Source organism: Drosophila elegans, unplaced genomic scaffold (assembly GCF_018152505.1).
Source record: "Drosophila elegans isolate 14027-0461.03 unplaced genomic scaffold, ASM1815250v1 contig_538, whole genome shotgun sequence".
NCBI lineage: Eukaryota > Metazoa > Arthropoda > Insecta > Diptera > Drosophilidae > Drosophila > Drosophila elegans.
This window is the reverse complement of record NW_024545921.1, coordinates 305,947-318,127: the sequence shown is the minus strand read 5'-3', so window position 1 is coordinate 318,127 and position 12,181 is coordinate 305,947. Positions and strand designations below refer to the sequence as shown.

At 40.0% G+C, this 12,181-nt stretch overlaps 1 protein-coding gene across 1 annotated transcript; it reads left to right on the top strand.

Moving 5' to 3' along the window:
- The first annotated feature begins 11,017 nt into the window (after window positions 1-11,017).
- On the top strand, window positions 11,018-11,627 carry LOC121467728 (protein GVQW3-like). Its single transcript, XM_041709989.1, has 2 exons — window positions 11,018-11,295; window positions 11,468-11,627. Exons 1-2 carry the CDS (start codon window positions 11,018-11,020, stop codon window positions 11,625-11,627), a joined length of 438 nt encoding a protein of 145 aa, XP_041565923.1.
- The last annotated feature ends 554 nt before the right edge of the window (window positions 11,628-12,181 follow it).

Sequence of the window (12,181 nt, the reverse complement as noted above, 5' to 3'; positions counted from 1 at the left end):
GACGGGCTCTCAGTTAGTCTTGCATTGAATTCGACAACATTCAGCGACATTGGTGATTCGTCCCGACACGTCACAAGCAAAAATGATTTACAGAGGCTTCGCCTTCCCCGTTGGAACTGCGAAGAGCCATGCTTTGCATCGCATGGAACCTACAGCAGTGGTACTTTTTCGAGGAAATAACTCTTTTGCAAAAGGGAGCACCGGTTCGTACCCATCTAAAGTTGTTATCTCTCTTCCTACAGGAACGTCGGTGGTCAGCTGGAACTCGCACCAGAAGTCATCAACTACGTCAGACATCTACACCTTCGTCACTAACGCACTGGTGCGAAGGTACTTGTAGGACTAATGCGCTTGCAATACTGGGTCGATCGCCGTGTTGTACGCATCTGCGTACATGGTGTACGTTTCAGACCTAAGTGAATGCAGCAGGGTAACCTCTCAGTCAACCTGCTCACCATCTCTCATGGACCCGCATGAACGTATTTACGAGTTCGAGGAAAGATGTCAGTAAAAGGTTACATCGCAATTTTTGTGTGCCTATGCAGCACTTGTGTGAAGGCAGCACTTATCAAGATAGTCTCATGTGGGTCAGGAAGGCGCTCCTGGTCCACCAAGTAATGGCACTTCAAAATGCCAGTGTTGCAGGATTAAATACTGGCCTGTAGCGACGTCTGTAATCGAAATCGCACGAACTTATTTATACATCTAATACTTTGTAGGGTTGGAAACGATTCCTTCTGCCCCTTACATACTTTCCAACGATTACAATATACGCTTTTACACTTCGAGGAACGGGCTTAAAAAATTTATGAAATACAATATTAACTTCTACTTAACTTTTTTGAACATGGTGGCTAATTTAGAGTTACCCTCCTCATTTTATTTAAATCGGAACGTATAAAACAAAAATCACCATAGCTTGATCAAAAAGTTCCCGACTTTGCCACCGTGTGGGCGCTCCCAGTCAAACGATTTCAATGCATTTTTTTTCCCCAGATTAGTAGAACTGTTGCTTATATTTAAGCGTCATCGATTGACATTTGTCAAAGTTACGTTGTGTTGTTTACATTAATCTTTGAGCGTGTCTTCGATTTTTTTGATTTTAAAAAATGGATGGAAAACAAGAGCAACGAAAATGCATTAAATTTTGTGTTAAAAGTGAAATTAGTGTTCTGACTACTTTGGAAATGTTGGAGAAGTGTTTCGGTGACAATGCTTTGAAACTAACAACAGTTCGCGAGTGGCATGGACGGTTCAAAAGTGGCCGTAATTCCATCAACGATGATGACCGTTCTGGCAGGCCATCCACTTCGAAAACGGACGAAAACATCGGCAAAATCAAAGACTGGATGGCCATAAACCGCAAATTGACTATTAGGGAGATGGCAGAGGAGTTGGACATTGCTTTTGGAACCGTTCAAGATATTTTGGCTAATGATTTGGGTTTCAGACGCGTCGCTGCAAAGTTGGTGCCAAAAGAACTGAATTTCATACAAAAAATGGACCATTTTCCGTGACCATTTGGCTAAAAACAGCACCAATACCATCCAACAACCATCGAATTCACCGGATTTGCTCCCTGCGACTTTTACCTGTTCGGTCGACTTAAAAAACCGCTCCGCGGAACCCGTTACAGCAGCCGAGATGAGATCATCGAAAAATCGAAGATGGCTCTGATGGCCATACCGCGAGCTGAATTTAAAAAATGTTTTGAGGATTGGATCAAGCGCTGGCATAAGTGCGTTGCAGTCTATGGGGAGTACTTTGAAGGGGACAATATTGATTTTGATGAATAACTTTGTATTTTTGATTTTATTAATAAAAGTCGGGAACTTTTTGATCAAGGACGATAGCTGCAATGGCTTGCCGAAGTAGGCATCCCATCTTTGTTTTTACTTTTTTATGATTTTTAGATTTTAGAGTTGATCAAGCCATGTACGCCTGTGTGTCCGTCCTTTTCTACGCAAACTAGTCTCTCAGTTTTAAAACTATCTGAAAGAAACTTTCCCAAAAGTTCTCTTCCAGTAGTATTCAGGTAGTATATAAGGAGGAACGAGTCGGATCGGGCGATCGCGGAGAACGATCTCATATAGCTGCCATAGCTTCAATTTTTATATATATACGCATATAATTCAAAATTTTGATGTTTTAAAAAATATTTAATTTTTGCAATATTTGCAACCTTCAGCTTTCCAAAGTTTACTGCTTTTCATGTTATTTTTTTTAATTGTATTAGTCCACATTCCAATGAATTCCCGGTGCCCTCGCGATGGATCTTTATCGACAAGAAGATTCTTGACGACGCACAAGAAGAAATACATCAAGTACTTATTTGAATTGAGTAGCGTTTCGATAGAATTCCAGCACTATTTACGGCGTCCATACTAGCATTCGCATTAGACCAATGTATGTTGTTTGCGAGTATTGTGGTGCATTGAAGTTTTCCGGGGAATCGCCAGGATTGTGCTGCCTTAGTGGGAAAGTTAACTTTCTCCAGCACTTATCAAGATAGTCGACGAACAACCGACCGACTCGTTCCTTGATGCTCTTATTTGAATGATCGCTAGGAGCAGCCAGTCCTCCGAGGCTGGGAGGCTGCCTTTAAAAGCACTAATAGTTTTCTCTTTCGCAAGTTGAAGGATGCCCAGCTGACGTTCGAGGAACTCTCAACAGTTGCTGCTGAAACCGAGGCCATCCTCAACTCACGCCCGCTGTCTCTACACTCTTCGGAATTCAGCAACCTATCCGCCTTAACGCCTGGTCATTTCCTCACTGGCGACTCCCTGCGTGCACTGCCAGACTGGCCTGCTAGGGATGATCATCTAAATTGCTCACAACGATGGAGCCGTGTCAGCGCTATCAACTTACATATTTGGAGGCGATGGTCCACAAAATATCTTCACGCGCTACAGGCCCGAACGAATTGGACTGCACGCTCCCCGACCATCGCCATCCACGACGTGGTCGTTTTCTTCTCATCGCTGGCTTTTAGGTCGCATCGAAGCGACAATACAAGGCAAGGATAAATGTTATATGTAGGATAACATGTTGTATGTAGGATAACATGTTCGAGTCACCGACATTCGGACTACAAAAGGAGTCATAAGGCGCCCCATTCATAAATTGGCCCGTTTACCAATTTATTAAAAGTATCTGGGTATTTTCAATGGGGCCGGAATGTTGGGCCAATTTTGAACTAGTATAAATTTAGAATCCATATGTACTTCAACTTGAATATCATAAGTGTTTACTTGATGCTCTGCTACCCATACCTATGTATTTTTACCTCTCTGGCTACGAAGGCTGTTGATTAAGTGACTTCACTTCACTTTTGGTACCGCGAAATAACGGTTGTTATACGCTGCATTAATTTAACTATCCCCCCCGACTCTGTCGAGTCTCATGTGGGTCAGGAAGGCGCTCCTGTTCCACCAAGCAATGACACTTCAAAATGCCAGTATTGCAGGATTAAATACTGGCTTACTAAACAAGAAGCGACGTCTGTAATCGAAATCGCACGAATTTATTTATACATCTAATACTTTGTAGGGTTGGAAACGATTCCTTCTGTCCCTTACATACTTTCCAACGATTACAATATACGCTTTTACTCTTCGAGAAACGGGCTTAAACAATTTATGAAATACAATATTAATTCTACTTAACTTTTTTGAACATGGTGGCTAATTTAGAGTTACGCTCCTAATTTTATTTAAATCGGGAAACGATATCATATATTTGTCATAGAAACGAACGTATAAAACAAAAATCAAATTTCCGACTTTGCCACCGTGTGGGCGCTCCCAGTCAAACGATTTCAATGCATTTTTTTTCCCCAGATTAGTAGAACTGTTGGTTATATTTAATCGTCATCGATTGACATTTGTCAAAGTTACGTTGTGTTGTTTACATTAATCTTTGAGCGTGTCTTCGTATTTTTTGATTTTAAAAAATGGATGGAAAACAAAAGCATCGAATTTGCATTAAATTTTGTGTTAAAAGTAAAATTAGTGTTCTGACTACTTTGGAAATGTTGGAGAAGTGTTTCGGTGACAATGCTTTGAAACTAACAACAGTTCGCGAGTGGCATGGACGGTTCAAAAGTGGCCGTAATTCCATCAACTATGATGACCGTTCTGGCAGGCCATCCACTTCGAAAACGGACGAAAACATCGGCAAAATCAAAGACTGGATGGCCATAAACCGCAAATTGACTATTAGGGAGATGGCAGAGGAGTTGGACATTGCTTTTGGAACCGTTCAAGATATTTTGGCTAATGATTTGGGTTTCAGACGCGTCGCTGCAAAGTTAGTGCCAAAAGAACTGAATTTCATACAAAAAATGGACCATTTTCCGTGACCATTTGGCTAAAAACAGCACCAATACCATCCAACAACCATCGAATTCACCGGATTTGCTCCCTGCGACTTTTACCTGTTCAGTCGACTTAAAAAACCGCTCCGCGGAACCCGTTACAGCAGTCGAGATGAGATCATCGAAAAATCGAAGATGGCTCTGATGGCCATACCGCGAGCTGACTTTAAAAAGTGTTTTGAGGATTGGATCAAGCGCTGGCATAAGTGCGTTGCAGTCTATGGGGAGTACTTTGAAGGGGACAATATTGATTTTGATGAATAACTTTGTATTTTTGATTTTATTAATAAAAGTCGGGAACTTTTTGATCAAGGGCGATAGCTGCAATGGCTTGCCGAAGTAGGCATCCCATCTTGTTTTTACTTTTTTATGATTTTTAGATTTTAGAGTTGATCAAGCCATGTACGCCTGTATGTCCGTCCTTTTCTACGCAAACTAGTCTCTCAGTTTTAAAACTATCTGAAAGAAACTTTCCCAAAAGTTCTCTTCCTGTAGTATTCAGGTAGTATATAAGGAGGAACGAGTCGGATCGGACGATCGCGGAGAACGATCTCATATAGCTGCCATAGCTTCAATTTTTATATATAAGTTAAAAGATTGGTTATGATTTTTATATAAAAAAATCAAACTTTCCTTTATTGAGTTGGATTAAGAACTAACTTACTTAGGTTAAACAATTGTTTTTATAGCTACGCGTCGCTCCATCGCTGCCGCCGTCTCTGCCGCTGTTGATGTTTCTGCTGACGTTCTTTCATATTATTGGTTGCTGCTCTTGGTCGCCGTCGCCGTTGGCCAAACTTAATTGTAATTGGCCAGTGCATTTTAATTATAGTTTTTGTTGTATGCACTAAGTTGAGTTCGATCAACTTTGGAAATTGGCTATTCTGCATTCCCACGATCGCTGACCAAAAGGTGCAAGCTAAGTTCGTTAGAACTTTATTGAGAGCATTGCTTTGCTGTTAGTTGTGCAATTAATGCTCTCTTCTTCGGTTTGGGAAATTCTATTATTGAGGGCATTGCTTTGCTGTTTGTTGTGCAATCAATGCTTACTCATTTCCTCTGTCTGAGAAATTGTATTATTTTGGGTGTTAACTTATATTAGCATATAATTCAAAATTTTGATGTTTTAAAAAATATTTAATTTTTGCAACATTTGCAACCTTCAGCTTTCCAAAGTTTACTGCTTTTCATGTTTTTTTTTTAATTGTATTAGTCCACTTTCCAAGGAATTCCCGGTGCCCTCGCGATAGATCTTTATCGACAAGAAGATTCTTGACGACGCACAAGAAGAAATACATCAAGTACTTATTTGAATTGAGAAGCGTTTCGATAGAATTCCAGCACTATTTACGGCGTCCATAGCATTCGCATTAGACCAATGGATGTTGTTTGCGAGTATTGTGGTGCATTGAAGTTTTCCGGGGAATCGGTGCTGGATTGTGCTGCCTTAGTGGGAAAGTTAACTTTCTCCAGCACCCAAACCATTGCATTAATTGCATCGTGGTACGACATTTTTTTAAAATTTTTTTTTGAACGAACACACAATACAGTAAAAGCATAATGTTCAATACTTAATTATTTATTAATTATTCCAAAAAAGAAATTAAATATCAGTAACTATAACCGACTTGTTGTTTGAACTTAAACGAGTTCAATTTCCGATCAGTGCATATCCTTAACAATTTGTGGTCTGAACCTAGAAAAGCCTTTTTTACAAATACCTTCACTTAAAAGAGCATGGGTTGGAATGCTATAATTAATTCATGGCCAATAAAGAATCCCAAAAAAACTTTCTTTTTAAATTTACCTACATTAATTATCCAAATAAAAAATTGAGAATAAATAAAGGTTATATTTGTTTTTTTTGTATACATATATACGAAGGTTATAAAAACCTGCGGTCACCCGGACGGTGTTGGCCAATAGTGTTGATACTATTAGTTAATCCGGTGGCTGCACATCTCCCGTATCCTTGCCGCACTCCAATATTTCAAATTATGAGTTCACCATTGCTTTTATTAAGACTTTTCTTACCAGTTTCAAGGATTTGTTTATTGTTTGATTTTTAAAATTGTATTCCGCTGCACGACCGCGAGCTGGCTAAACTTCGCCGAGGTAATCTGCTTTCCATTGCCTGTGGACAAAATTTCCGGAGCTTCAAAGTTGTAAAAGATTTGCTTACTTCGGCTCGCATGAGCGGAGGCATGTTTGTTTTGCTTACTGGTAGCACTAGTCCGCAAATATTCCCTTACTTTCACAAACATATTTGGTCACTAATAGAACTGTGTGTTTTAATATTTCTCCCATGTAGCACTGATTCGCTTTATGGACCTGGGAATTAAAGCGTTTGTCAGGGCTCTGAAATCTAGAATTTCCTCGGATACGGTTTCTTAGAACATAATGCGCTTAAATAGCAGATCGTCCTCTAACCGTACGTCTAAATATGATTCCGGCTCCTTCTTAGCCACAGTATTTTTTTGCAGGTATTCTTCATTACTGAATGCTGTCGTCTAAAAATTTAAGAAATCCACCTGGGCTAACTGAAACTTTCTGGATAACATATCCGCTACCACGCTGGAACATACGAACTATTGTAGTGAACCTAGGCACCTCTTAATTTCGCAAAGCTAAAATCAATCGGTCTCTGCTTGCCCTCGTCGTCCCCCTAAAACAATACAGCTCCGATTTCACTTTCGCTGGAGTCGCATAGATAAAAAAGAAACTTCCTCACTCATTTTTCAGTTTTTTCCTACTTTTAGGCAGTTAGTAAGCGGTGCCGTCAGTCCGAGAAATTTTGGATGAACCTCCTATTCCACACTACAGTTCAAAGAAAACGTTGTAGCCGTCTTATCGACGTGGGCAACCGTATCTCTGTGAACACCCGCTCTTTATAAGTTCGTAAGCATCAGTCTCCGATTATAATCCCTTGGTATTTTATTAATCTGAAATTAAATTTTGAATTTTTTAAGCCTATTGTCTAATTTGCCTTTTTTAGGCAGGCTGCCACTTCCCCTAATACACCAAAGTGTTCGTCGAATGTCTTCGATATAATGAGCAGGTCATCCAGTTTCGGACCAGCGTCACCCTGTTGTTCCAAGAGCTTTCGCTCTCCTCAATGACTCCAAGCCTCAAAATCTCTTCAATAACAGCTGGAGACACCGGGTAAAAGCGTTTCTTCACAGGAATCTAACCCACTTTCAACTATATCACGTATGTTTGCATGCTCGTATGCCCGATTCTCTGACCCTCAAAGTTTCGGAACAGACTGACTACTTCGTCCAGGCGATTTTGTTGCTTTTAGTTCAAAGTATAAGGCTCGAAGGGTATGTTTTTGGTCTAGAAGTCATTTCTTGCCGGTAACATTTCTTTGACGACCGGTGCCAAACTAAATTATCTCCAAAAACCTACTCCTAAATTCAGTTTCTGCCTTAACTACGGACAAAGGAAGAGTTTAACTAAATGGGTCATTATACAGTGGTCAAACAAATATTACAAACATTTTATATGAATTTTCAGAGCAAAGTGTACTTAAACTTATTTTTCATGCAATTACCCCTTCTACTTATCCTATTGTTCCATGCGAAGTTTCTCCAGCAGAATGTACTAGTGAGTCATTTGGACTCAATTGCATATGCAGATTCTCCACCAAAGTTATGCATGACCCAGTGTGCTGACTGAGACTCCTGTATCTAGAAGCTCGGCCAACGTTTGATTACCAATCAATGATCGAATGACTGCGCAAAACCGTTGGTCGGTCTCACCCCTAAAGCTTATTTTCCTTCCTGCCTCGTACAGTGCTGGCTTCTGCTCCAAGGATTTCCTTAGGGGCCACCTTAAATATGTGTTTATACCCTTGCAGAGGATTTAATAATTTTAGTCAGAAGTTTGCAACGCAGTGAAGGAGACGTTTCCGACCCTATAAAGTATATATATTCTTGATCAGCATCACTAGGAGAGTCGATCTAGCCTTGTCCGTCTGGTTTAAAGCTATATGCGAGAAACTTTCCCAAAAGTTGTCTTTCTATTGCTGGTAGTATATAAGTACATATAGAACGAGCCGGATCGGACGACTATAGCATATAGGTCCCATAGGAACAATCGGAAAAATAAATACAAAAACATTATAACTTTGCTGTTTTTAATTTTTCTTAGTTTTTCGACATATAGTAAAGGTTAAATATTTCAGAACTACGGTTTAAATTTAATCAAAATCGGACGACTATAGCATATAACTCCCTTAGGAACAATCGGAAAAATAATTGATAAAAATAATAACTTTGCTGTTTTTTAATTCATTTTTTTAGTTCTTCGACATATAGTAACAGTTAAATATTTCAAAATTACGGTTTAAATCTAATTAAAATCGGACGACTATAACTTAAAGCTCCCATGGAAACAAAAAAAATATTAAAAAAAAAATTTTAGATTTAACCTTACAAATTTACAAATTTATATTTTTTTTTAGAAATTCTTTTTGATTATTTAATTATTTGACAGTTCAGAATTACGCTTTTAATTTTATTAAAATCGGAAAACGATATCATATAGCTGCCATAGGAACTCAAATAATTCAGGTACAGAACAGCACAGCTTCAATGCTTTTAAACATACACACAAGTAAATCATATTTTAATGTCTTCAAGTATATATAATAGCTGCAAGGGTATATGAACTTCGGCTAGCCGAAGTTTGCTTCCTTTCTTGTTTTTCAATATTATTACAGTTTATTATTAATTAAGGTGTTTTTTGCTGAAACGTTGTTTAATTCCTCTGCGTCTGAATGCGAAATATTTGGGGGAAATTATGTCATCTATAGATGTGCTTGTGCAATGCGTCTTCAGGCCGCCGACATAGTCAAAATGTATCGGCAAGTACTGATTGATCCCGCGCATCGCAGCTTAACACTCACTTGCGGCACCGTAATTCGCAGTATGTCGTTCCTAAACCTGACATATAAAATCGGTGCAGAGGTTATCAAATCGACTTTCAATGCGGACGACATCCACAGTGGAGCAGACACGGTGGATCTCTTAAGCAAAGTTCAGACCGAAGTCATCGCCATCCTCAAAACGAGCAGGATGGAACTCGCAAAGTGGCACTCCAACCATCAGGACTTCGTCAACGAGCTGACTGACAAGGATCAGAATTTCGAAGACTGCGCCCTCACAAGCACACTAGGCCTGAAATGGGATCACGAATTTCAAAATCTCTTTCAACCCAAAGGTCACAAAGCGGGCTATTCTTTCAGTGGATCTGTATTCGATCCGCTGGGACTTCTCTCATCAATCATTATGGTAGCGTAAAATCCTGCTACAAGAAATTTGGCTCCTAAAATTGCAGTGGGACAAGTCGGTCCCAATGCCCCTTCAACAAGCATGGCTTACATTTGTTCACTCATTACAGCATCTGGATTCCCTGGCCACACCTCTATTTTGCTTACAGCCCCACATCGAAGAGCTGCAACTTCACGGCTTCAGCGACGCCTCCATACGGGGATATGGATGCTGCATCTACGCAAGGACGATGTGCACCGACGGCCTTTTGATAACCAAACTCTTTTGCAAAAGGGAGCACCGGTTCGTACCCATCTAAAGTTGTTATCTCCCTTCCTACAGGAACGTCGGTGGTCAGCTGGAACTCGCACCAGAAGTCATCAACTACGTCAGACATCTACACCTTCGTCACTAACGCACTGGTGCGAAGGTACTTGTAGGACTAATGCGCTTGCAATACTGGGTCGATCGCCGTGTTGTACGTATCCTGCGTACATGGTGTACGTTTCAGACCTAAGTGAATGCAGCAGGGTAACCTCTCAGTCAACCTGCTCACCATCTCAGGACCATTCACTCGTTGCGGCATAGACTTCTGTGGACCCGCATGAACGTATTTACGAGTTCGAGGAAAGATGCCAGTAAAAGGTTACATCGCAATTTTTGTGTGCCTATGCAGCACTTGTGTGAAGGCAGCACTTATCAAGATAGTCTCATGTGGGTCAGGAAGGCGCTCCTGGTCCACCAAGCAATGGCACTTCAAAATGCCAGTGTTGCAGGATTAAATACTGGCCTACTAAACAAGAAGCGACGTCTGTAATCGAAATCGCACGAACTTATTTATACATCTTATACTTTGTAGGGTTGGAAACGATTCCTTCTGCCCCTTACATACTTTCCAACGATTGCAATATACGTTTTTACTCTTCGAGAAACGGGCTTAAAAAATGTATGAAATGCAAAACTTCTAAATTTTTAATTTTTTTAATTTTTTTTTGAACATGGTGGCTAATTTAGAGTTACGCTCCTAATTTTATTTAAATCGGGAAACGATATCATATATTTGTCATAGAAACGAACGTATAAAACAAAAATCACCATAGCTTGATCAAAAAGTTTCCGACTTTGCCACCGTGTGGGCGCTCCCAGTCAAACGATTTCAATGCATTTTTTTTCCCCAGATTAGTAGAACTGTTGCTTATATTTAATCGTCATCGATTGACATTTGTCAAAGTTACGTTGTGTTGTTTACATTAATCTTTGAGCGTGTCTTCGTATTTTTTGATTTTAAAAAATGGATGGAAAACAAAAGCAACGAATTTGCATTAAATTTTGTGTTAAAAGTAAAATTAGTGTTCTGACTACTTTGGAAATGTTGGAGAAGTGTTTCGGTGACAATGCTTTGAAACTAACAACAGTTCGCGAGTGGCATGGACGGTTCAAAAGTGGCCGTAATTCCATCAACTATGATGACCGTTCTGGCAGGCCATCCACTTCGAAAACGGACGAAAACATCGGCAAAATCAAAGACTGGATGGCCATAAACCGCAAATTGACTATTAGGGAGATGGCAGAGGAGTTGGACATTGCTTTTGGAACCGTTCAAGATATTTTGGCTAATGATTTGGGTTTCAGACGCGTCGCTGCAAAGTTAGTGCCAAAAGAACTGAATTTCATACAAAAAAATGGACCATTTTCCGTGACCATTTGGCTAAAAACAGCACCAATACCATCCAACAACCATCGCATTCACCGGATTTGCTCCCTGCGACTTTTACCTGTTCAGTCGACTTAAAAAACCGCTCCGCGGAACCCGTTACAGCAGTCGAGATGAGATCATCGAAAAATCGAAGATGGCTCTGATGGCCATACCGCGAGCTGACTTTAAAAAGTGTTTTGAGGATTGGATCAAGCGCTGGCATAAGTGCGTTGCAGTCTATGGGGAGTACTTTGAAGGGGACAATATTGATTTTGATGAATAACTTTGTATTTTTGATTTTATTAATAAAAGTCGGGAACTTTTTGATCAAGGGCGATAGCTGCAATGGCTTGCCGAAGTAGGCATCCCATCTTGTTTTTACTTTTTTATGATTTTTAGATTTTAGAGTTGATCAAGCCATGTACGCCTGTGTGTCCGTCCTTTTCTACGCAAACTAGTCTCTCAGTTTTAAAACTATCTGAAAGAAACTTTCCCAAAAGTTCTCTTCCTGTAGTATTCAGGTAGTATATAAGGAGGAACGAGTCGGATCGGACGATCGCGGAGAACGATCTCATATAGCTGCCATAGCTTCAATTTTTATATATAAGTTAAAAGATTGGTTATGATTTTTATATAAAAAAATCAAACTTTCCTTTATTGAGTTGGATTAAGAACTAACTTACTTAGGTTAAACAATTGTTTTTATAGCTACGCGTCGCTCCATCGCTGCCGCCGTCTCTGCCGCTGTTGATGTTTCTGCTGACGTTCTTTCATATTATTGGTTGCTGCTCTTGGTCGCCGTCGCCGTTGGCCAAACTTAATTGTAATTGGCCAGTG

What these genes read in the sequence shown, in the direction of transcription:
- LOC121467728 (XM_041709989.1), top strand. Translation starts at nt 11,018, where the DNA reads ATGTTGGAGAAGTGTTTCGGTGACAATGCTTTGAAACTAACAACAGTT. An exon ending in TTCAGACGCGTCGCTGCAAA is followed by an intron (nt 11,296 to 11,467) that starts GTTAGTGCCAAA and finishes AACCCGTTACAG; the next exon opens with CAGTCGAGATGAGATCATCG.